Source organism: Rhinoraja longicauda, chromosome 13 (assembly GCF_053455715.1).
Source record: "Rhinoraja longicauda isolate Sanriku21f chromosome 13, sRhiLon1.1, whole genome shotgun sequence".
In the NCBI taxonomy this organism is placed as follows: Eukaryota; Metazoa; Chordata; class Chondrichthyes; order Rajiformes; family Arhynchobatidae; genus Rhinoraja; species Rhinoraja longicauda.
This window is the reverse complement of record NC_135965.1, coordinates 41,138,933-41,165,881: the sequence shown is the minus strand read 5'-3', so window position 1 is coordinate 41,165,881 and position 26,949 is coordinate 41,138,933. Positions and strand designations below refer to the sequence as shown.

Here is a 26,949-nt window from a genome sequence, read left to right as displayed (position 1 = left end):
AAGAAAGGGAAATGATTCTTGCTAAGTGCTGACTTTGGCTTATAATTGTCCTCGAGTTCCAATCCCAACTTTCAAACAATTTGTTTAACAGGAGATGTTCTAGTAGAATTCATAGTCATCTGTATTGGTAACGGGAGTAGCCCTTTTTAACAGATTTCTGATTTATTCGCAGTGACAAAGTACAATCTCTGTGCTACCTGCAACTTACGCGGCAGCTGATATCCTGTGCAGCTGATGGGGGAATTGTGGTTTGGAACATGGATGCCCAAAGAATAGAGGTACCAAACATTACTTTCCCTTTACACTTGAACATGACGTTCCATAAAATGTCATGCTGCAACTGGTCAAAGTCTACAAGTTAACTCGGGATGAACCTATACTGGACAGATTAAATGTAACCAGATAATTCATGATATGGATGTCATTGTAGTTGGTAAATGTCCACACTGTGTCCCCACTGATATTATGTATTTGCAATTAACACCCGTGACTCAAACAATGGCATTTTCAGTTATTCTTTGCGATATGAAACAATACGATGCGATAGAATTTTATTTATCCCAGGAGGGAAATTGTTTTGCCAACAGTCATAAAACAAAAGATACAAGAAATTAAAGTGATGAGTGGAAAGGATTGGGGATGTGCAAAGATTGGGGTGGGGGTGGGAGAGGGGAGTCGGTCTACACCACGACAGAAGGGGGATGAGTTGTACAGTTTGATAGCCACAGGGAAGAAGGATCTTCTATGGCGTTCTGTGCTGCATCTTGGTGGAACCAGTCTTTTGCTGAAGGTGCTCCTCAGGTTGACCAGTGTGTCATGGAGGGGGTGAGCTGCATTGTCCAAGATGCTCCGCAGTTTGAGGAGCATCCTTCTCTCTAATAACCAACCTTCCATGAATCATTGGCGAACTTAAAGATCAAATTGGTGTTGTACATGGCCACACATTCGGTGGTGTACAGAGTGCAGCAAGGGACTGAACTCGCAACCCTGAGGTGCACCAGTGATAGGGCTCAAGGTGGAAGAAACGTTATGATCAACTCTACAAAATCGACTGAGGTCAGGATGTCCCAAAGCCATTTGTAGATGGAGGCCCCAAGGCCAAGGTCCAGAAGTTTAAAGAGGATCTTATTCGGAACAATGGTGCTGATAGCTGAAATCAATGAATAGCATTCTGACATAAGTGTTCTTGTTGTCAAGGTAATCCAGAAATGACTGTGGTGCAAGGAAGGCAGCGTCCTCTGTGGGCCCATATTCCTGCATACAGATTTCAAGGGGTCTAGACTGTCCAAAAGACTAGCATGGATGAAGGCCATTACCATTGCTTCAAAGCACTTCATCATGGTTGATGATAGAGCTACGGAACAGTGATCATTGAGACAGGTGGCTTTAATGGGGACCGGATAGATGGAGGTTTCCTTGAAGCAGATGGGGACAGTAGACTGTTGAAGTGAGAAGTTGAAGAGGTTGGCAAAGTCTGGCGAGGTGATTGCACGATTTTAGATCCTGTCCAGGGACTACATCTGGACTGGCCACTTTCCGAGAGTTTACCCTCACGAAAGCACGTCTGACTTCTGCCTGAAGATATATGGGACAGAACCAGTGGGGAATTGGGAGACATGCCCAGATGGAACTATTCAATTATTCAAGGAAGCTGGATGATTATGATGTAATATCCACAACAAATCAAATTGGTTAATGGTCAGTTGCTTGCTTATTCTCAGGTTTTGACAATAAGGAGCAACTAACTCACCTATGCTAATGATAATCTGTAATTAAACCATATATTTCTGCACGGTAGCCATGGATAAGGAATACAGAGCTGACAACAATGCAACGTTTGATTGTTCTACTGAGGGAAACAATATAAAGAATATATTGATCGGGTTTAAGGATATGGTAGATAATCCCCTGCACTTTATAGTATAGTAATGTGGGGAGCAATCAAGGAGACGTTTGTACAAAATTTAATGCAAGTATTTCTTTTTTTAAATGGCTCGCAAATCTGATCTGGTCAGCAACAGGCCTGATACCCAAAGTTTAGTGTCTGATTATATTTATGCAAATTATCACGCATGCACCTGGTCTATCTTCAAAACTGTCAGTGGATAATGAGAAAGAGAAGATGATGCTTGTCAAACAGCTTTGTTTTTCTTGTGGGCAATATAAAGGAAACTGTTGTTGAAACAGTTCCTGTTGAATATCCCTGTTCCACCTCTCCAATACCACTGTTCTCATAGAGCCTCACTAATTCCATGCCCCTTTCTCTTTCATCTACCCGTCCAACTTGTTTGTAAATATTAATTCAATTGCTGTTTTAGTCATTGACTTTAATGGTTTACTCCACCATCTTGCTCTTCCTGGTGTTATAAATGCTTCCTCTTAATGTTTTATATTTTATCAATTAACTTTAATTCTAGCTTTTTAAATTACTATTTTTAAAAATCCTGTTTACCACATTGTCTATATCACCATCAGTTTAACCATTGTTATCAAAGATTCTTAGGAGAAAAGCAGCCTGTATTTCTCAAGTGTATATTTTCTTTTTTTTTTTTTTGTGTATCTGGATGAATGATCATCTTTCCTTAATAAAAAGGGCAGTGAATTCTTACATAAGTCTTCTGAAAACTCAAAAGATTTGAATGTTGTTGTAAGTGGGTTTCTAATCGTGCTGAAAGCCTGTAAGTCCAAGTATAGAATATAGAACTGGATAAGAAATTGATTAAGACTTAGAGCAATAGTGAGGTATCATGTCTGAATATAAAGAGTTGTTCATAAGTAATAGGAGCAGAATTAGGCCATTCGGCCCGTCAAGTCGACTGTCATTCCATCATGGCTGATCTATCTTTCCCTCTGAACCCTGCCCTCCTGCCTTCTCCCCATAACCCCTGACACCTGTACTATTCGACAATCTGTCAATCTCTGCCTTAAAAATATCCATTGACTTGCTCTCCACAGCCTCCTATGGCAATGAATTCCACAGATTCCCCAACCTCTCACTAAAGAAATTCCTCCTCATCTCCTTTCTAAAGGTACATACTTTTGTCTGAGGCAATGGCCTGTGGTTCTGGACTTTCCCACTTGTGGAAACATCCTCACCACATCCTCTCTATTCAGGCCTTTCACCCATTGTTCAGTGGAATCCTGCAATAGTTTCTGTTTGCTGTTTGATAATAGCTGGATACTGTTTGTAAATGTCAGAATAAAACAAGTAGGAATCTGGAGAAATTGAAGAAAGAAAACTTTTTTTATATTGCTGGAAACACTCTTGGGTTATGTCAGTAGTGAAACAAACATTTATAGGTGAGGTGAGAGTGGCTGCTCTTGCCACTGAGATTGTGTGTGACTAAATATGGCGTCAAGCAGTCCTGGTAAGAATGCCATTGTTCTATCTGGGACATGTGACAATAAAACGCTCTTGACTTGACTCTTGGTGACATTGAAGTCAATGTCCATCAGGGGAGAGGACTTCAATGGTTAGAATCGTTCCTAGTGCAAAGGAAAATGATTGATGCAAGTGAGGGGAATACATAAAGTGAAAATTAAAATATGGACAATGTATACGATCATACAAAATGATAAAAATCCATATTAAATACATGTACAGGCTCAAAAACACAAAGGAGAAGCAACTGACTAACGAGATATGGTAAAAAGGCATAAAATGCTGGAGTAACTCGGTAGGTCAGGAATGGGTGACATTTTGGGTCAAGACCCTTCTTCAGACAGTGAAGAGCTTTTTTTTTGCATGCTATCCAGTCAGTGGAAAGACTGTACATGATGACAATCGAGCTGTTCACACTGATAAAGGGAATAACGTTTACTCTCACTGTAAATCGAGGAAAATTCATTTTTATACAACATAATGTAAATTTTGCATTGTAAGAATCGGTTCACTTTACTAATCAATGGTTTTATTCCTGTTCACCATGGCATGAGCTTGCAGTCGGGTTTTTTTATCGCATGGGCAAAAAAATGCACATAACTGATTTTTATTTTTACAATGGATAAAATATCCATTCGATGTGTCCGTTTTAGAAAAGAAATAAAATATCCTATTTTGCTTTGTAGGCTCCACAATGGCAAGAAAGTGATTCCTGCCAAAACTGCAAGCAGCCCTTCTTCTGGAACTTCAAACAGATGTGGGACACCAAGAGCATTGGTCTGCGACAGGTATGTGCTCCAACACTTCAGAAACCTGATCTGCTCGACAGATTCATCAGAAGCCCAATTCTCTTAATTCCTGCCTCAAGATATTCCAGTTTGCCACTTCAGGATTGGACTGTTTCAACCATTGGGTTGCATGTTTTCCTTTTTATATTGCTGGAAACACTCAGTAGTGAAACAAACATTTATTGGTGAGGTGAGAATGGCTGCTCTTGCTACTGTATGTTTTTAATAAATAGACTGCAATCTAGAGCTTGGGGTCCCATCACTTATCATTGATGGTTTTGATCTACCTTAACGTGACAGTGGGCAAGAGAATTAACAACTTGCTCTATACCTGACAGGTCAGTGTGCAGCTCAGTACTTTTAAGTGGCTTGATTATATTTTTACCAAGTCATTTTAATACTGTTACAAACCCCAAAATAAACTTGGGGTTTGTAACAGTATTAAAATGATTTCAAGAGCCAGAGGACATAAGTTTACGGCGAAGGGAGAAATATAGGAACCTGAGCAGCAAAGGTTTTTTTACACAAAGGGTTGTGGGGATATGGAACGACCCGTACTATTCAAGAATCTGTCAATCTCCGCCTTAAAAATATCCGTTGACTTGGCCTCCATAGCCTCCAGTGGCAATGAATTTCACAGATTCACCACCCTGTCACTAAAGAAATTCCTCCTCATTTCCTTTCCGAAGGTACTTCCTTTTATTCTGAGGCAATGGCCTGTGGTCCTGGATTCTCTCACTTGTGGAAACATCCTCTCCACATCCACCCTATCCAGGCCTTTCACCCATTGTTCAGTAGAATCCTGCAATGGTTTCTGTTTGCTGTTTGATAAGGGGCCACAGTCCAGAACAAGGGGCCACAGTCCAGCACAAGGGGCCACAGTTTAAGAATAAGGGGTAGGCCATTTAGAACGGAGATGAGGAAGAACTTTTTCAGTCAGAGAGTGGTGAAGGTGTGGAATTCTCTGCCTCAGAAGGCAGTGGAGGCCAGTTCGTTGGATGCTTTCAAGAGAGAGCTGGATAGAGCTCTTAAGGATAGCGGAGTGAGGGGGTATGGGGAGAAGGCAGGAACGGGGTACTGATTGAGAGTGATCAGCCATGATCGCATTGAATGGCGGTGCTGGCTCGAAGGGCTGAATGGCCTACTCCTGCACCTATTGTCTATTGTCTAATTGTTGGATACTGTTCGTAAAAGTCAGAGTAAAACAATGCAAGTAGGAATCTGGAGAAATTGAAGATTTTTTTTTAAAATTGCTGGAGACACTCTTGGGTTATGTCAGTAGAGAAACAAACATTTATAGGTGAGGTGAGAGTGGCTGCTCTTGCCAACCGAGATGGTGTGTGACTGAATATGGCATCAAGCAGTCCTGGTAAGAATGCCATTGTTCTATCTGGGACATATGACAATAAAACACTCTTGACTTGACTCTTCGTGACATTGAAGTCAATGTCCATCAGGGGAGAGGACTTCAACGGTTAGAATCATTGGTTAGACTCGGTAGGTCAGGAATGGGTGACATTTTGGGTCGAGACCCTTCTTCAGACAGTGAAGAGCTTTTTTTTTGTTGCATGCTATGCAGTCAGTGGAAAGACTGTAGATGATGACAATCGAGCTGTACACACTGATAAAGTAAGATGATGGATCCCACCTCAGGATTGAGTATCAATCCTCAGGCCATTTCCCTCAGGATTAATGTAGCCCACCTGGTTTGAAATATATTAACTTCAGCAATTTGTTCTGTTGACGTGGTAGAGAATGTTTTCCTACTTTGTCTGCTCAAAGTTTCACTAGAACGTTAGAGGCAGGGGTGCTATCGCAACGTTTATGAAACATTTGGACAGGTACATGGAGAGGACAGGTTTAGCGGGACGTGGATCAAACGCAGGCAGGTAGGACTAGTGAAGATGGGCCATGTTGGTCAGTGTGGGCAAGCTGGGCCGAAGGGCCTGCTTCCACGCTGTATGACTATGACTCTCCATGACCTATTTTCAAGCAATAGGAGATTCTGCAAATGCCAGTGTCAAAGACCAGGGTTGGATTGTGCTGCCATTATTTTGCAACTGGGAAATCAACTTCTAAATCTACACAAAAGAATAATAATCTTGGCTTCTTTTTATAACACCATGATGTCAGCTGTTACTGATTTGCTGCCTATTGGGATTCATTTGGCTATGATGCAACCACATTGGCAAATAACACAGGATTCCATTGTGTAATGCTGGATGCAAAGGCGGGGACTGCTCAAGGCAAAAGGCGTTTTCCCCGATGAGCAATGCGATGGAAATACTCAAACAAAATGTGCTCCAAGCCTTCCTGAGAGGCATCCATGGTAGAATGAGAAAGGAGGAGCAAAATTCATTTAGGCTCAGGTTTATTATCATCACATGAACCGAAGTACAGCGAAAAGCTTTGTTCTGCATGCTATCCAAACAGATCAGACGATATACGATACATGACTACAATTATTTCAAACTCAAGTACAATAAATACAGCAAAGGGTAACATACGGAGTGCAGAATATAGTTCTCAGGCTCTCATGCGGCATGGTGGCGCAGCGGTAGAGTTGCTGCCTTACAATGCTTGCAGTTCCAGAGACCCGGGTTCGATCCCGACTATGGAGTTTGTACGTTCTCCCCATGACCGTGTGGTTTTTCTCCGAGATCTTTGGTTTTCTTCCACGCTCCAAAGACGTACAGGTTTGGAGGTTGATTGGCTTGGTATAAATGTAAATTTTCCCTATTGTGTGTAGGATAGTGTTAACGTGTGGGGATCGCTGGTCTGTGCAGACTCAGTTGGCCAAAGGGCCTCTTTCTGTGCGAAATGTCTAAACCAAACTAAATTGTTGTGCATCAATTCCATAGACAAAGTTCAATGTCCACAATGGGGTAGAAGTGAACATTCCCCTAACTAATGGAAGGGCCGTTCAGAAGCCCGATACCAGAGGGGAAGAAGTTGTTCCTAAGTGTGGTGATATGCACTTTCAAGCCTCTGTACATTCTGCCAGATGGGAACAGGGAGAACGAGGAATGAGTGAGGAGGGACAAGTCTTTGATTTTGTTGGCTGCTTTTCCGAGGCAGCGTGGTGTTGGTGGAGTCGATCGTAGGACATCTGGTCTAATGGAATAGGCTACATCTCCAACTCTGTGCAATCTTTTTGCGGTCTTGGGCAGAGCTGCTCCCAAACCACCCACAGGGCTCGCCTGTCTCACTGTCTCACCCCCCTTCCCATTTCTATGGCATTTCAATGTGGATGAGTCAAGGAATTACACTCTTATAATGAAACCCATCTCTGAGTGTTCTTCAGTGGGCAAATTTGAGCCTTTACCAATCACAGTCAACTTTTGCTTTGAATACAGGACTGCTGTAATAACAACATAAATTATGCCAAAAATAAATCTCAAGTATTTTTGCAGCAGAAATGTGTTCAGTTTGTTCTAAAGAGCATAATTTTGCTTTGAGAAGAACTGTATTTAAAAGAGGATGGATGTCAGTTTTCCTTTCTATGTGTAATTAAATAGAAGTTTATTGAGATTAATCCGAACACTCTTTAGAGAGACACAAACAATGGCCGATGCTAGAATCTTACATTGAACACAATTGGCTGGAGTAACTCAGCAGATCAGGCAGCATATCTGGAGGGAATGGACAGACTACGATTCGGAGTCAGAAGAAGGGTCCTGACCCAAAATGTCACCTATCCATGTCCTCCAGAGATGTTGCCTGACCCGCTGAGTTACTCCAGCATTTTGTGTTCTACTGAACACTCCAGTCCATGAGGAAACCACCCTCTGTAGAATGTATTAAGGGGTTGGACACGTTAGAGGCAGGAAACATGTTCCCAATGTTGGGGGAGTCCAGAACAAGGGGCCACAGTTTAAGAATAAGGGGTAGGCCATTTAGAACTGAGATGAGGAAAAGCTTTTTCAGTCAGAGAGTTGTGAATCTGTGGAATTCTCTGTCTCAGAAGGCAGATGAGGCCAATTCTCTGAATGCATTCAAGAGAGAGCTGGATAGAGCTCTTAAGGATAGCGGAGTCAGGGGGTATGGGGAGAAGGCAGGAACGGGGTACTGATTGAGAGTGATCAGCCATGATCACATTGAATGGTGGTGCTGGCTCGAAGGGCCGAATGGCCTCCTCCTGCACCTATTGTCTATTGTCTCTTCTTTGTCTTGGAAATGGAGTGGAGTGTTAACATTCCAATCTTTCCTGATCATTTTTCTATTTAGCATCACTGCAGAAAATGTGGGAATGCGATATGTGGGAAATGCAGTACAAAGTGTACCAGCTATCCAGTCATGGGCTTCGAGTTTCAGGTCCGGGTCTGTGATGACTGCTTCAACACTGTCAAGGATGAAGAGTGAGTATCATTGAACTTCTGCCTAAAAGGTCTTTCTTAGTCATAAGGTCGCAAGTGACAGGAGTAGAATTAGGCCATTCGGCCCATCAAGCCTACTCTGCCATTCATTCATGGCTGATCTATCTCTCCCTCCTAACCCCATTCTCCTGCCTTCTCCCCATAACCTCTGACACCTGTACAAATCAAAAATCTATCTATCTCTGCCTTAAAAATGTCCACTGACAGCCTCCACAGCCTTCTGTGGCAAATAATTCCACAGATTCACCACCCTCTGACTAAAGAAATTTCTCCTCATCTCCTTCCTAAAAGAACGTCCTTTAATTCTGAGGCTATGACCTCTAGTCTTAGACTCTCCCACTAGTGGAAACATCCTCTCCACATCCACTCTATCCAAGCCTTTCACTGTTCTGTATGTTTCAATGAGGTCCCCCTTCATTCTTCTAAACTCAGTTCACACTCTAACCTTTGCAGTTGAGACTGAGAATGCCCTCCAGATCAGTCTGGCTTTTGGAGATAGTGCAGTCCCAAATGCAAAAGCCAATTATTTTTACTTGGCAGTGGGCCAGATAAACAATTTATGAAATATGGTTATGGGTTCGAATTCCTGCGATTTTATTATTCGTCGCAGTGAGTTTTGGTCTTCGTTAATAATAATAAAAGTGAACTGCTGATGCTGCTTCATACCAAAGGCAGACACAAAATGCTGGAGTAACTCAGCGGATCAGGCAGCATCTCTGGGAAAAAATGGATTGATGACGTTTCAGGTCGGGACCCTTCTTTAGACTAAATAGTAAAACAAAATTACTGCTGAGTTTCTCCGGTATTTTGTGTCTTTCTTTGGTTTAAGTTAAGATCTTTGGAGTCCATGCATCTTAAATGGATGGAGTAGGATGCTATTATATCTATAGTATCTACTGCTTTCAAGGGTAAAGTTAAATTGGAGTGAAATACCACGTGGCTTTTTATCTGAAAGAATAATCAGTGTTATAAAAAAAAAAAAATCCAAAATCCTCTCTCAAAATTTGTTGTTGTTGTGTTTTTGCTCTCAAAATCCAATTTCATAAAGATTGCAACTTTTTAGTAAGTTTGGGAATGTTTTACTGTTAAATGTTATTGCCAAAATAAACAAGTGTGGACTTTAACTCTGTGTCCCACTCCCACTCTGATCACTCTCTTTGCCTGTTACGCTAGTACAGTGAAAGTCAATACAGGTTCAACACTGATTTTCCGGCAACTGATGGTCCGTCCGTCCCCCCCCCCCCAATATGATCTGGACAAAATTACGAGAGCTCAGATGAAATTCCCTGAGCGGCCACAGATGGGATTGTCATAAGGTCATAAGTGATATGAGGAGAATTAGGCCATTCAGCCCATCTAGTCTACTCTGCCATCCAATCACAGCTGATCAATCTAACCCCATTCTCCTGCCTTCTCCCCATAACTTCTGACACCTGTACAAATCAAAAATCTATCTATTTCTCCCATAAAAATATCCACTGACTTGGTCTCCACGGCCTTCTGTGGCAAAGAATTCCACAGATTCACCACCCTCTGACTAAAGAAATTTAGTCTAAAGATCGTAAACTGAATGTGAATGGGATGACTTGCTTCCCGGCTCCCACCGTCTCCCCGGCCGTTAAGAGCCCTTGCTTCCGACCCCTCTCCCGACTCACAAGGTGCACCAGCGTGCACCTCTCGCCTGCTACTGTTTCTTTGCTGTCGGCATTGTCTTTATCCGCTCCCCGCTCGACCACAGCTGTCTGCTTCTCCAGTCGGCCTGTTCTCATCTAACAACTTGGCACGTTTATAGTGCCCCGGAAATTAGCATTGATTTCAATCATTTTAGACATTCAGAATTGGCTAATTCGGATCCAGGATTATCAACCTGAGGAGCTCTCGCACATGCCCAGTCAAGCTGCCTGATCAGTGGAACATCTCCAGCATTCTCCTTCTATTCAGTTCAGTTGTTTCTTTTTACAAATAATTTTGGAGCCGTGCCATCAAAACTATTTTTTAATAAAGTCCAAGAGGCAGAGGCCCTGGAGGTCAGGCTTGCTAATGATTAGCCAGGACGTCCAAGCTGTACATTGCAGCACACCCTCAGTATTTACCCTCAAACCCGAGCAATGTCGATCGGATAACATTTTGTTCCTTGGTTATACTTGGAAATGTGACTGCAGAAAAGAACTTGCACCTTGCGACAGAACAAATACTCGGTTCATTCGGAGAAAGCAGTGGCATAATTCAATTAGATCAGGTGATCTTTGCTATGATACTTGTTACTTTCCTTGATTCTTATTCCATTAACGGATGCTTAAACTGTCAATCCTAGTTTTGACTGCTTTTATCAACATGAATTTCACGGCTTCATCGGGGATGGGTGGGTGGGGGGGAAGGGGAGAACAGTTCCTGATTTCTGAAAGCCTTTATGCACGAGGACGTGCGTTCTGGCTTTACACTTGAGGGGCGGTGCAGTGGTAGAGTTGCTGCCCCACAGCGCTAGAGACCATGGTTCGATTCTGACCATAGGTGCTGTCTGAATGGAGTTTGTACGTTCTCCCCGTGACCTGCTTGGGTTTTCCCCAGGAGCTCCGGTTTCCTCCCACACACTAAAGGTATACAGGTTTGTAGGTTCATTGGCTTCAGGAAAGTTGTAAATTGTCCCTAGTGTGTGTGGGATAGTATAAGTGCATGGGGATCGCTGGTCGGCTTGGACTCGGTGGGCTGATGGGCCTCTTTCTATGCTGTATCTCTAAACTAAACTTGCACTGCCGAGTTCCAATTTTGGCCCAAAGAAAATAGAAACATAGAAACATAGAAAATAGGTGCAGGAGTAGGCCATTCGGCCCTTCGAGCCTGCACCACCATTCAATTTGATCATGGCTGATCATCCAACTCGGTATCCCGTACCTGCCTTCTCTCCATACCCCCTGATCCCTTTAGCCACTAGGGCCACATCTAACTCCCTCTTAAATATAGCCAATGAACTGGCCTCAACTACCTTCTGTGGCCACAGATTCACCACTCTCTGTGTGAAAAAAAACGTTCTCATCTCGGTCCAAAAAGACTTCCCCCTTATCCTTAAACTGTGACCCCTTGTTCTGGACTTCCCCAACATCGGGAACAATCTTCCTGCATCTAGCCTGTCCAACCCCCTAAGAATTTTGTAAGTTAATTTTCATACATGCTCATCAATTATCCTTTGATTCTTTTTGTCAGTAACCTATACTAAGTGGGTTATTTACAGTAGCCCCCTCCTTTTCCCTCTTCCTCCACCCTACTCATTTTACCACACCCCCCCCCCACTCCCTCTTTGCCCGCTTCCTCCACCCTAGTCGTTTTACCTGTTGCTCAGTTCCCCACACTGTTTCTCTTGAGATCACACCTTCCCTACCCCACAATGGACCTACCAGGCACCACCCTGCCTGAGGTCATTTGTGGCTGGCCTCGATAGGTCCTGGTCATTTCTCGCTTCCAGCTCTTCACCTCCCTCTCACCCCCCTACTTTCAGTCTAAAGGAGGGTCCCAACCCGAAACGTCACCCATCCTTTTCCTCCAGAGATGCTGCCTGACCCGCTGAGTTACTCCAACGCTTTTTTGTCTATCTTTAACCTGCCAACATGCCTTTGGGAAACGGGGAGGAAAAACCCGGAATTCACGGTGGAAATCTACACGTTCACAGAGAGAAGGCAAGCTCTGCACAAACATTAAAAAATCTGGGTCCATCCCAGGTCACCAGAACTACGAGGCAGCTGCACTACCCGCTGCACCGTCGTGTCACCTGTAAATATTGGGCTTGCATTATTTGTTTGTTCTGACCACTTGTTGAAGAAATTTGCCGTCGAAAGCATATGTGCAGCAAGAGTGTTGTCTGCAAGACAAATCTGCAGATTATCTGCAAATAACATTAATAAAAAGATGACATCCTAATAAGATTTTTCTGCCAGAAGAATGTTTTATTGCTGATTTTGATGAGTGCATATGTTACAGTATTTTTATTATTATAGTCAAACCTCTTTGGCAACATTTCATGAAGCCAAACATAACATTGTACATATGAATCTGGACAGTGCAAGAGGACTGATGGTAACCTGTGGAAACGATCGCATTGTGAAGGTAATCTGCTTTCTCTGTTTGAAATGTCTTCATTTGACTTCTGAATCTCCAAGATTTTTGAGGGCAATTTAGAAACGTAGAAAATAGGCGCATGAGTAGGCCATTCGGCCCTTCGAGCCAGCACCGCCATTCAATATGATCGTGGCTGATCATTCAACATCAGTACCCAGTTCCTGCTTTCTCCCCATATCCCTTGGTTCCGTTAGCACTATGAGCTATATCTAACTCTCTCAAACACATCCAGTGAATTGGCCTCCTGTGGCAGAGAATTCCACAGATTCACAACTCTCTGGGTGAAAACTTTTTTCCTTATCTCAGTCCTAAATGGCCTACCCCTTATTCTTAAACTGTGATCGCTGGTTCTGGACTCCCCCAACATCGGTAACATTTTTCCTGCATCTAGCTTGTCCAATCCCTTAAGAATTTTATAGGTTTCTATAAGATCCCCTCCCCTCCTAAATTCTAGTGAATATAAGCCCAGTCGATCCATTCTTTCATCATATGTCAGTCCCACCATCCCAGGAATTAACCTGATAAACCTGCGCTGCACTCCCTCAATAGCAAGAGTGTCCTTCCTCAAATTAGGAGACCCAATTTACTGCACTGGTTCTGTGCATTACTTGTAAAGCAAATGATGGTATCACAGTGGTGCAGCTGGCAGAGCTGCTTCCTCACAGCGCCAAAGACCCAGATTAGATCCTGACCTCAGGTGCTGTTTGTGTGAAGTTTGCACATTCTCCCTGTGATCGGATTTGTTTTGTCTGGGCGCACCTGTTTCCTCCCACATCCCAAAGACATGCGGCTTTGTAGATTAATTGTCCTCTGCAACATAGCCCCCAGTGCATGGGGAGTGGATGCATAGAACTAGTGTGAACGGATGATCGATGGTTGGTATGGACTCGGTGGGCTGAAGGGCATGTTTCCATGCTGCACCTCTGAACTAAACCAAGCTACTGATTAGATTGACACATTGATAGCTTCATGAAGATGTGAAACATGTGAGGGTTGGTTCTGATTTGCTACAAGTTAGACTTCCATCTGCAACTAGTACCTAAGATTTAAGGACTGGGAAATAAGCAACAGAGTTGAGAAAGAGAATTGGAGTGAGTGAATTGAATATCATAGTACATTGCTAAAGAAAAACACTTCTTGAACAATTGACAAGAGAGTAAGATTTCACTGGTATAATGACTTTCAGTGCCAAAGGGTTTATTTGGTAACAATTTAAATTGTCATTGATGGAAGAGTATTTGAACACTCATTGGTTTGCCCAATCGGGCAGGGAGACCCGATTTACAATCGGTCTAATTCTCGCTTTAGAGTTTGAAACACAGATAGATAGAAACAAAGCAACATAGGAAATAGGTGCAGGAGGAGGCCATTTGGCCCTTCGAGCCAGCACCGCCATTCATTGTGATCATGACTAATCATCTACAATCAGTAACCCGTGCCTGCCTTCTCCCCATATCCCTTGATTCCACTAGCCCCTATCTAATGCTTTTAAATTCATCCAGTGATTGGCCTCCACTGCCTTCTGCGGCAGAGAATTCCACAAATTTACAACTCTCTGGGTGAAAAGGTTTCTTCTCACCTCAGTTTCTACAAAGGCTATTTATCTCTTTATTGATTATCACTCTGCACATATCGACTACCTGGTCTTGCTATGGTTGTATGGTTGGGGGACTTGCACTGCTGGTCTATCAGTGTAAACTGTAGAGCAGCAGTCACAGCCCTCATGTACCAATAATATTTTGTAGTTGGACTGACCTACATGCTTGCTAGAACCAAGTAAACCACTAATTATGCATGAGAATGAACTGGAAACTGGCATAGCGGTAGATTTGCTGCCTTACAGTGCCAGAGACCTGGGTTCAATCCTGACTACGGATGCTTGCCCAAACGGAGTTTGTACATTCTGCCCGTGACCTGCGTGGGTTTTCTCCGGGGTCTGTGGTTTCCTCCCACACTCCAAAGACGTACAGGTTTGTAGGTTAATCGGCTTGGTATAAATGTAAATTGTCCCTCGTGTGCGTAGGATAGTGTTAGTGTGCGGTGATCGGCGCGGACCCGGTGGGCCACAGGGTCTGGTTCCGCGCTGCATCTCTAAACTAAACTAAAATGGTAGTTGATCACTTTTCAATTATGAAATGTAACCTGTATCTCCGGGTGGATCAACGCACCCAAAAAAAAGTGTTTGTTGTCTGCCAAAACCTGATCTGTTTTTCTTCACCTTTCCCGTAGATCTGGGACATGACACCTGTTATCGGCTCCAGTCTAGCAACGGGATTTTCTTCCCATTGACTTCCAACCTCCATAACAATGCGCCTTTCACCTAAACAGTCTGGCCAGTTCTGCCCACTTGTTGCCAAGGAGACTGTGCGATTAAAGCTGACCAGACATTCCGGTGATAAACTTCTACTCTGCTGAGACGACTGGGTATTTACTTAGTAAACATTGCGTCCAATGCCATAAGCACAGGAAGAAACTCTACAACTAGAAATCTAAACCTATCTTTTCTGATGAAAGAACTGTAAAATAGTACTGATATTACATATGGTATATTCTATATTTATTCAGTCCTAGGCCTAACCTGATTTAATAAATGTCAATAACGAATCGAGTTTGTGGAAGATAATTTTTAGATGTGAAATGTGTGATTTATCTTGGTCAGAGTGCAATTTCGAAATGGTAAATTGGTGATTCTGGGTCTGTTTACAGTGCAATCGTTTTCAAAGTTGACTTAGATCTGCAAGACAGATTTCTGTCATATGCAGTTTGTGACCAGACAGGAGGCACTTTATAGGGAATTCAGGCTGCATTTTTTTAAAAATCAACTGTGGAAATGTTTGGGTGTACAGGAAAAAGATGGCCCAACAGCCAATTTCTTTCCAAAGGTGGTAAGTCAAGAGCACTGTTTTTCTTCCATGCTTGCAAATTAAGTAAATTATTTTGTTAAGTACATTATTTAAGCACAATTTGATAGAAGGGTGAAAGAATCCTAGCACTGTAGACGATCACTTCTTTGAATGTCCAGTGGAGACAGATTATTTCCCATTTTCACGGACTTGAGGGCTATTTGCATTTTGCAGAGTAGATTTTGAAATTAAACTTCCACACAGTTTGTAGTGCATTTAATTATCTCTTAGCTATATTTGGCTTGTTCAGATTAAAGGAGTAGTTGGTCTTATTTTATACAGATTATAGTTTCTGTTAGGACCTTTGATGGCACCAATGAACAGCTGTTTTGTGAATGTAGATGTTTGGTACAACTTCCTGGACCTGGCTTTTCATTTCCAATTTTGAATTGAGAAATTTTGCAGAAAACTCAAGAATGGTGAACAAAGTACTTCCTTTTTTTTTTACATGTCCAATTATTCGATGTAAATGATAGGTAATTTTGTTAACTGTGTATTTCCAACAGTCGTTCAAATAAGAAGTTAACTTTTGGTTATGTCCTATGTTTTTATTATTAACACAGACAAACAACCTGGTAGAAATTTTCATCAGATTAATTTTAAGAAACAAGGTGAAAAGGTGCTAAATTACCTTAAAATGCAACGGTAGCGTGATAAATTCCCGTGGTGAGTGTAAGAACTGGTGGTGTACTTTAAAATAAAATTAAACTGCATCTATGATATTTTTCACATTAGCAAATGGCAGTGTCTGACGATTTAAATGTGTTACAACTGCCCCATTACCGTTTAATTTAACATTCCACTCATTTGGAATCAGAAACTATTCTGAATGATTTCTTATTTTCAAATTTCCACTCCCAATTTTTCATCTCCCAGGGGGGAGAAATCCACCTTTGTTAGTCACTGTTGATCACAAGCAGGAATATTGACTACCTGTTGTAGTCACCTTCCAACTTTTTTTTCTATTCCAGTGAAGGTCAGAGAGGAGTACTTTCAGAGGATAATTTTGCCAGCGTTTAACACTATTGATCAATTCTCTCTCTTCTCCGTATTCCTATTGAGCTCACCCACTTCTAATGGGGCACTGGGTGATGGAACAAAAAGGGTGGCATAGAGGGGCATCAGTAGAGTTGCTCCATTGCAGCGCCAGAGACCCGGGTTCGATCCTGACCACGGGTGCTGTCTGTGTACAATATACTCCCTGTGACTGCATGGGATTTTTCTCTGGGTCCTCCCACATTCCAAAGACATGCAGGTTTGTCGGTTAATTGGCTTCAGTACATTGTCCCTATGGGTGGGATAGAACATGTGTACAGGTGATCGATGGTCGGCGTGGACTCGGTAGGCCAAAGGACCTGTTTCCACCCTTTATCTCTAAACAAAATTAAAATCGAGAAAATGAATTGCTTTGTTGAAAATTCAATGAAAGACCAGTTCTTTAGATATGTCATCTGTGTTGGGTTTAGAAAATCAATAATAGACTTTGCTTTGGATCAGATTCTCATTTGCATAGCTTAATATCTGAAATCTAACTTCCTTGGATGTCTGTTGAAAATAATACTAAGGAGCTGCAAAATGTATTTTAATTAGTTTGCAATATAGTACATAAACACCAAACAGCAGTTCATTGCTGCCATCAGTATACTTTTCTCCCAATGCGTGTAGATGCGTTTTCTAAAACCTGTTGAAATAACCTCTATTTTTGAGCAATTTGTTTCAATAGTCTTACACTCCCAAGTATTACTATTATCTAATATAAAAATACCAAGCATTGCTCAATACCTTGGTGTTTCACATAGAAGGCACCCTTCATGCTTCCGCTACTGTATTTGATGAGTTTCTGCTGTTATACTGTACATCAAAATGGCAATTACTGCCATAAAATAAACTAGCTTCCTAAATATGAATTTTGTGGGTCTTTTGCTATTCTGAATGGTGCACATTCACACATTTTACTTTGAACATATCATTTATGTATAAAGAATATGGACGTTTATTCCATTTAAAATTTGATAAAGGAGCTCTTAAATCTCAGTTTAAAAGTACAACTGCTTGAAAGGACTTTATATTCATATTTTAGCATTTGGCTATATTTTGCCATTTGCCAAGTCGGGTGGGGATTATTTATTTAGAAGTACGGTTACAGACAGGTTAGTTTCTGCTTTGACTTAATTTACAATTAGAATGTTTATCCTGAGCACAAAAGATTATGACCACGACCTTCAGTGAAGAGGTCGAAATGAGGAACTGCAGATGCTGGTTTACAAAGGAAAGACAAAATGCTGGAATAACTCAGTTGGTCAGGCTGTTTGGGACCCTTTTCAGATTGATTGCTGGGGTCTGTCAGGGCAATCACTCTGAAGAAGGGTCCTCGCATGAAACATTACCCATCTATCTTCTCCAGGGATGCTGCCTGAACCTCTGAGTTACTCCAGCATTTTGTGTCTTTCCTTCATTAAAGAGGAATGAGAGATTAAAATTATTTTTTTAATGAAATGTTGGGGATTACCTAAACTTCATTAAATCCAGAATCATTCTGAAAGCCATCAAGCAAAACCCGAAACTGATGGACATTTTGTGGTTCAACCAAATCCAACAATGAATGGAGAATCCAGTTACGTTCGAAAGCAGCAACTTGTGATCCAATGGATTCTTTATTGTCACCTGTACCAGCTACAGTGAAATACATTGTGTGCCTGCAGCTCAGCAAAACTATCCCTGTACATAAGCACAATTGCCCCAGTCAGTACAGTATGCACAGAACGGCCCACTGAGTCCACATGCAGGAAGTGCCATTTTAGTCCCAGCTGCAGCTGGTCATGGAGGCCCATTGCAGCCGTCGCCTCCATTTAAGTCATCCCACGATCCCATGTCCCTCTCCACGTCTGGCCCTCTTCAATCCTCGTTCACCAGGTGGACACCTCCCGCAGCTGATCGAGGGCGCAGAAGATAAGACCCCCTGGTTCCACTCACCGGGTTCTTTGTCCAGCGCCCGTCACCATCTCCTTCCACATCCTCTTTGTTTGCTGTGGCTTAGTAATGAATGTACTTGGCTAGATTGTTATATGCTTGATTGCCTTCACCACCTTCCTCAGGTAGTCTGTTGTTGATTCCAACTGCTCCGTGTAAAATAATTCCCTCCCCAATCCCCTATAAACTAACTCCATCTCACCTTATACCTATGGCTTCGTGTTTTGGACACCCGACCAATATGATGACAGTGTTAAGGACCTCACGGTGGAGTCACAGTCTGAAGAAGGGTCTCGACCAGAAACGTCGCCCATTCCTTCTCTCCAGAGATGCTGCCTGCCCACTGAGTTACTCCAGCATTTTGTGTCTATCTTCATGATAATGATGTTGCCTGAACGAGCATCAGTGTAAAAGATCCATCTGAAATAGAAGGAAAAAGTCATACTGTACAGCCAGGAAAAGGCCCTTCAGCCCATAATATCTGTGCCAACTATTATGCTTAACTGTATATTATTCTCATTTACCTGTATTTGGTCCATTGCATTCTATGGCTAAGTGGATCAACTAGTTGTCTACATCCTTGGATGTGGTGAGTGCCTTCAACACCACCTCAGGTAGTTGGTTCCATGGCAAATAATTCTCTCTGATCCCCTATAAACCAACAACATTTCTCTTTGTACTCGTGTCTTGTTTTAGACGCTGCACCCCAATATACATGGAAAGCTCTTAAGGATAGCGGAGTCAGGGGGTATGGGGAGAAGGCAGGAACGGGGTACTGATTGAGAATGATCAGCCATGATCACATTGAATGGCGGTGCTGGCTCGAAGGGCCGAATGGCCTCCTCCTGCACCTATTGTCTATTGAAAGCCTGCGCGAGATAACCACTTATGAGGTGTTTGCGCAATAATCAACCAGAACCGGAAAGAAAGTTCCTGTGGTGATATAGTAAGCAATAAGAATTTTTACCCTTCGGTGTAAAAATTCTTATTGTCTACCATATCTTTCCCCTCAATTCTGTATATATCCCTACACTTCACAACAGCAAGAATATGTATGAAAATCAAGCAGGAATCTATCATTTTTAATTTAGTTTAGAGATACAGCGTGGAAACAGGCCCTTAGGCCCACCCAATCTGCACCGACCAGCAATCCCCACGCATTAACGCTACCCTGCACACACTAGGGACAATTTTACATTTACTCTCTCTGGCATCCGTCCATCCGCGGGAGATGATGGTGCGGTTTGGCGTTATCCTGCTTGGAGAGGGGGATTTTTCATCTGCAGTTACATTTCCTTGTGTGATTGACTAGGCCTATCCGTGACTGGCAGATCCTCCCACAGGTGAGGTCATCTCGGGTCATTCTGGGAAGTCCGTGGCTGCTGTCTTTGACCATATCGCGGCGTTGGCGCCTGTGCTCCAGGGTCTTGAACCACATACTGTCGTGATGTTTCATGCCCGCCTGGAGGTCCTTCCTCCACCTGCCACGGTCCTCAGCAGCCGCCTCCCAGTTGTCAGTGTCGATATGGAAGCTCATCATATCCCTTTTAATTGTGTCCTTGTAGCGGAGCTTTGGTCTCCCTCTTGGTCTCCGAGCATTGGCAACCTCCCCATAAAGCACGTCCTTGGAGATGCGCCCATTGTCCATCCTGTGTATATGTCCAAGCCAGCGGAGACACTTCTGCTTGAGGATAGCAGGGTTGCTAGGCATGTTGGTTGGAGAGAGGACAGATTCGTTGGTGAAGAAACTCCCAGGATGCGTCGAAAATGGAAGTTATTCAATTTCCGCTCTTGATGTTGATAGGTCGTCCAAGCTTCACTACTGTAAAGTAGCGTGCTCAATACGCAGGCTTTGTAGACAGTGACCTTGGTTTTGGTTGTGAGTTTCCTGTTCTTCCATGCCTGCTTGGTTAGTCTCCCGAAGGTGGTTGCTGCCTTTCCTGTGCGTGAGTTGATATCCTCATTCAAAGAGAGGCTATCAGTCACCATGGATCCCAGTAAAGTGGTGTTTCGGCTGATTTGAGGGGGGAGCGGAGTGCCCTGACCCATGACATTGTCAGTCAATATTCATTGCAGGCATGAGACATCCTGTCCATTAGCCTTTGAAGTCCACCTTCCATTGGAGCGATGAGTGCAGCATCATAGCGTCCAGGAGTTCTCTCAGGAGCACAGTTTTCACCTTCGTCTTGGCCTTTAATCTTGCTAGATTGAAGAGTTTCCCATCATTTCTGGTGTGGAGGTCGACTCCTTCCGTGTCTGTCCATTTACATTTACACCTAGACAATTAACCTACAAACCTATACGTCTTTGGAGTGTGGGAGGAAACTGAAGATCTCGAAGAAAACTCGGTCACAGGAAGTTCGTACAAACATCGTACAGACAACACCCATAGTCAGCATCAAACCTGGGTCTCTGGCGCTGTAACAGAGTAGGTCTACGCTGTGCCACCGTGCCGCCCTAATTAATATAAACCAATCCTGAGACCATGGAGTAATCAAATTTTGCTCTCCACATTACCTCCCCTCTCAAGTACCAGGCCATCTTGAGGATTTTCTTATTTGAGACAGCTACAGGTCTTTCTTTATATCAGTTGGCTACTTAGACTACATGTACACAGTTGTACTTCAGTCACTTAATCATTAATCCCACTCCCTGCTGGCTTTGAGGTAATTGGATTTATTAGAGCCACATATCCTCAATCCATGCTATATTACACCGTGTTCCTCTCAGGAATGTTACCTGCACAACGCTACTCAGGAATGTACCTAGTTAGTTCATGATCCTCAAATCATACAAGTGAATGTAATGTCCTCACTGAGTCTCCAAGGGACCAGTTTTATGGGCCTGAGAAGGGATCTTGAATATTCTGACCCACTTTGTTTTTTGTTGGAGTAACTCAACGGGACAGACAGCATCTCTGGAGAAAAGGAATAGGTGGCGTTTCGGGTCTGAAGAGGGATCATCAATCTGAAGAATGGTCTCGACCCGAAAGGTTGCCGATTCCTTTTCTCCAGAGATGCTGTCTGACCCACTGAGTTACTCCAGATCTCTGTGTCTGCATGATAAAGAGAATGTTATGGGGTCCAGCACTTTTTTTTAAACTCAAGAACCCAGCATCTGCAGTTCCTTTTGTCGCCATTATTCTGATTCTAAACTTCTTTTGTTTGCACAAGATTCTGCCTCACTTTATAATCAATAATAATTTTTTTTTAATTAAAATTTTTATTTGTCATATGTATGTTGGCACAGGGTCAACGGTACAATGAAATATATTTGACAAGACAACGGGTCACCTCAGCAGTAATATTCCAAGGATAAATAAGATAAAAAATGACATTAGTAAGATAAAAAGGCAATAATAAAAATAATCAACATATATGATTTGAAATGTGTTTATGAGTTCAGAAGCCTGATGGTAGAAACTGTTCTTAAGTCTGGTGGTACACGCAGCCATACTCCTGTATCGTCTGCCTGACGGTAACAAGGAGAACAGCCTGTGTGTTGGGTGGCTGTCCTTGATGATGCTGCGTGCCTTCCACAGGCACCGCCGGGAGAAAATGTCCTGAACGGCCGGGAGACAGTTGCCAGTGATGTGCTGTGCTGTCTTCACCACTCTCTATAATGATTTGTAGCTGTGGACAGAACAGTTCCCATACCAGACTGTAATGCAGCCCGTCAGCAGGCTCTCGATGGTGCATCTGTAGAAGTTTGTGAGGATGCTGGCGTTCATGCCAAACTTCCTCAGTGGTGTGCCTGTGTTGAGGATCAGTGAGGAAGAGGTGTGGCTGCCAATTCTCACCACCTGGGGCCTGCCTGTCAGGAAATCGAATATCCATCCGCAGATGGAAGTCTCCAGTCCAAGATCAAGGAGCTTGGGGACGAGTTTTGAGGGAATAATAGTGTTGAATGCCGAGCTGTAGTCAATAAAGAGCATTCTCACATATGTATTTCCTTTGTCCAGGTGGGTGAGCGCAGTATGTATTGCCACGGCGATAGCATCGTCCGTGGCCCTGTTTGGTCTATATGCAAACTGAAGAGGGTCCAAGGTGTCAGGGAGAGAGGAGCAGATGTGAGTTTTGACTAGTCGCTCGAAGCACTTCATGATGACTGATGTCAGTGCGACAGGACGGTAGTCACTTAAACAGGAGGTTACTGGTTTCTTTGGAACAGGAACGATGATGGACGCTTTGAAGGAGGTGGGAACCACAGACTGACTCTGAGAGAGGTTGAAGATGTTGGTGAACACCTCTGCCAGTTGATCAGCCCACGCTCTGAGGGCCCGCCCTGGAATACCATCCGGCCCTGGAGCTTTGCGGTCGTTGACCTTTTTGAAGGATCGCCTCACGTCTGCCATTTGTAAGGACAGTGTGGTAGTCCCCCTGTACACCTGTGGACTCATGGTGGGCGCTGTGTTGTCTGCATCGAACCGGGCATAAAAGGTGTTGAGCTCGTCCGAGAGCGATGCGGTCGGCTGAACAGTGCTCCTGTTTTTCCCTTTGTAGTCTGTAACGCAGCGTAATCCACTCCACATGCGTCTGGAGTCTGAGCTGTAGTAGTTAGATTCCACTGTTTCTGTAGTCTCTCTTGGCTTTCCTGATGGACTTCCGGAGGTCATATCTGGCTACCTTGTTGGCGTTGAGGTCGCCTGAGTTGAAGGCAGTAGTCCGTGCTTTAAGTTTAGCACCGATTTCCTGTCCGACCCAGGGTTTCTGATTTGGGTAAGTGCAGCTAGTGGCTTTTGGAACCACATCATCGATGCACTTACTTATGTAGCCTAAGACAGAGTCTGTGTATTCGATGATATTGCCTTCTGCTGTGTCTTCAAACATCTGCCAGTCAGTTGTGTCAAAGCAGTCCTGTAAGGCCTCATCAACCTAATTGTTCCATTTATATATGACACTGGAAACCGGTTTTTCCTGTTTTAGTTTCTGCCTGTATGCAGGCAGCAGTAGAATGGAACAGTGATCTGCCTTACTAAAAGCAGGGCGAGGGAGGAGCTTATAACAGTCTCTGAATGGGGTGTAACAATGGTCCAGGGCCTGCTCTCCCCTAGTGGGAAAAGTGATGTGTTGGAAGTATTTTGGGAGAACCTTCTTCATATTGGCTCTGTTGAAGTCTCCCAGAACAATGAACGCAGCCTCAGGATGGGAGTTCTCCAGCACATTTACAATCCCATACAGTTCGTCCAGGGCTAGAGATTTATCAGCCTGTGGGGGAGGGGGGATGTAAGCAGCAGTAAGGAGGACTGAACTGAACTCTCTGGGGAGGTAGAAAGGTCTAGCTTTAATGGTCAACAGCTCCAGAACCGGGGAGCAGCGTATAGTTAAAACGCAGACATCCATGGCCCACGAAGAGTTAACCATAAAGCACACTCGCCCTCCTCTCGACTTGCCTGAGTCCTTCGTTCTGTCTTGTCGGTAGACGGAGAAACTCCCCGGAGTGACAGCACAGTCGGGTACGCTGGTCTCCAGCCACGTCTCCATGAACGCCAGAACAAAGCAGTTTTTAATGTCCCGATGGTGTTCGATCCGTGCGCGCAACTCGTCTAATTTATTGTGCAGGGATTGCACATTAGCTAACAGAATGCTGGGCAGAGGGGGTTTGTTACTTCTTCGCCGACTTCTGCACAGCTTCCCTCTCTTTGCTTTCCTCTCTGCTTTCCTCCTCCACTGTGCAGGTAGACAAAACACCCAGGGGAGGCCGTCGTCTGTGTTATCAATAGCTGGCTTAAAGTCCGCGTTGGCTGACCTTCCTATCTCCAAAAGTGTCTGTCTTCACTCATATTGCTTTATTTGTAAAACTATTAATTGCAAATTGTACTGGGCCACTTGACCACTCTACAATGTTATAACACACTCTACAATGTTATAACACAGAGGTGCAGTGGCAGGGTTGTTGCCTTACAGTGCCAGAGACCTGGGTTCAGGCCTACCGGAAATTGGAGGAACAGCACCTCATATTTCGCCTGGGCAGCTTGCAGCCCAACGGTATGAACATCGACTTCTCCAACTTTAGATAGTTCCTCTGTCCCTCCCTTCCCCTCCACCTTCTCAGATCTCCCTCTATCTTCCTGTCTCCACCTATATCCTTCCTTTGTCCCGCCCCCCTGACATCAGTCTGAAGAAGTATAAGAAAATAACTGCAGACGCTGGTACAGATCGAAGGTATTTATTCACAAAATGCTGGTGTAACTCAGCAGGTCAGGCAGCATCTCGGGAGAGAAGGAATGGGTGACATTTCGGGCCGAGACCCTTCTTCAGACTGAAGAAGGGTCTCGACCCGAAACGAAACAATATATATCTGACCCACTAATTGTACCCGTCCTGTCTCCCCCCCTCCCTCTCTCCCCCCTCCCTCTCCCCCTCCCTCTCTCCCCCCCTCCCTCTCTCCCCCCCTCCCTCTCTCCCCCCCTCCCTCTCTCCCCCCCTCCCTCTCTCCCCCCCTCCCTCTCTCCCCCCCTCCCTCTCTCCCCCCCTCCCTCTCTTCCCCCCCTCCCTCTCTCCCCCCTCCCTCTCTTCCCCCCCTCCCTCTCTCCCCCCCTCCCTCTCTCCCCCCACCCTCTCTCCCCTCTCCCTCTCTCCCCCCTGTGGACTGTGGGTACTGTCTGTATGGAGTTTGTATGTTCCCCCCATGACCCACATGGGTTTTTCCTGGCTGTTTTGGTTTCCCCCCCACACTCCAAAGGCCTGCAGGTTAATTGATTTTGGTAAAAATTGTAAATTGTCCCTAGCGTGTAGGACAGTGCTCGTGTACAGGGATCACTGCAAGGGCCTGTTTCTGCGCTGTATCTCGAAACTAAACCAAACAAACCACTCATCTTTCATTTGTATTGGGGCGCAGTGTTCAGCAAGTGCACATGTGTAAAAGAAGAATCCAGAAAAACAGCATTAGCCGAGTGGGATTTGCGTGGCAAACCAGTTGGTTCTTCCAGAGCCAGAAATTAGCATTCATATCGAGAGGACTAAAATATAAATGCAAGGATGTAATGCTGAGGCTTTCTTTGTAAGGTGCTGGTCGGGCCACATTTGGAATACTCTGAGCAGTTTTGGGCCCTGTATCTGAGGAGAGATGTGCTGGCTTTGGAGAGGATCCAGAGGAGGTTGACGAGAATGATCCCGGGGACGATTGGATTAACGTATGAGGAGCAGTTGAATGCTCTGCGCCTGTACTAGCTGGAGTTTAGAACGATGAGGGGGGGGGGGGGGGGAAGGATAATGAAAGGCCTAGATAGAGTGGAAGTGGAGAGCATGCTTCCAGTAGTGTGAGAGTCCAGGATCAGAGGGCACAGCTTCAGAATAAAAGGACGTAACATTAGAATGGAGATGAGGAATTGCTTTAGCCAGAGGTAGGTAAATCTGTGGAATTCATTGCTACGGTGGAGGCCGCACCGATCCCCGCACATTAACACTATTCTACACACACTAGGGACAATTCTACATTTATACCAGGCCAATTAACCTACAAACCTGTACATCTTTGGAGGGTGGGTTGGAAACCGAAGATCTCGGAGAAAACCCACACAGGTCACATAGAGGAGAACATACAGACAAAAATCCGTACAGACAAGCACCCGCAGCCAGGATCGAACCCGAGTGTCTGGCGCTGTAAGGCAGTAGCTCTACCGCTACGCCACCGTCTCTCCCCAGCCCCTGTCATCTGTCTCATCTGTCTCCTATCACTTTGAGGCCCTCTGAGGGGGCGCTATGAACTGTTTATGTATTGTGCTGTTATGGTTATGTGCCATTTAGTTGTTCGTTTATTAGTACCTGAACTGATGTACAGCACTTTGGTCAACGTGAGTTGTGTTTAAATGTGCTATACAAATAAAATTGACTTGACTTGACATGACCTACCAGAAGACACCTATCTCCCCTCAGCTTCTCCTAATGGTGGCCTTGGCAGACCTCCTCCCTAACCCCGATCCTCACCACCCCCTCACACCCCGCCCTTCCTAGTACCCACAGTCAAAAGTGACACAGTCGCCAGGATGCATAGGTGCAGATTTAACATGAAGCTGACCACTTGAATCCCATTTTGCGACTAGAATATTTATCTTGGTGGGGGATCCTGCTCTGAGAACCCACAGTCCATGGCCACACGTGAAGCAGTGCCGGATTAACATAGTAGCAAAAGTAGCATTTGCTACGGGCCCCGCGCTTTCGAGGGGCCCACGCCAAATGCTTAAAATCGGCATCCCACTGGGGGGCGCTGTGTTGCGCGCGACGCTCCCCAACCGCCGCGGTTTGAATGTGTTGGCGGGGCTGTGCGGACCAATGGGCAGCCGTGGCGTCACCGCCCAACCGCCAACCCCGGGACACGGATCCTCACCTCTCCACACGCACCCAGAGGGTGAGGGTCAGTGTTGGAGGGGGTGAGGGTCTGTCACCGACCGGGTTGCCGGGTGAGATGGGGTGGTCGAA

General features: G+C 44.3%; 1 protein-coding gene across 2 annotated transcripts in view; it reads left to right on the top strand.

The window, feature by feature from the left end:
* The window catches only part of wdfy1 (WD repeat and FYVE domain containing 1), a 37,280-nt gene extending 19,814 nt beyond the window's left edge, over positions 1–17,466 (top strand). Inside the window, exons 8-12 of one of the 2 annotated variants that reach the window (XM_078410840.1) lie at positions 173–278; positions 4,069–4,170; positions 8,398–8,528; positions 12,599–12,644; positions 14,886–17,466. In XM_078410840.1, the coding sequence (XP_078266966.1) occupies positions 173–278; positions 4,069–4,170; positions 8,398–8,528; positions 12,599–12,644; positions 14,886–14,945 (445 nt within the window). In that variant the 3' untranslated portion in view covers positions 14,946–17,466. Of the gene's footprint in view, positions 1–172; positions 279–4,068; positions 4,171–8,397; positions 8,529–12,535; positions 12,645–14,885 lie in introns of both variants that reach the window. The other variant, XM_078410839.1, reaches the window with a different exon arrangement.
* Positions 17,467–26,949: the final 9,483 nt, after the last annotated feature.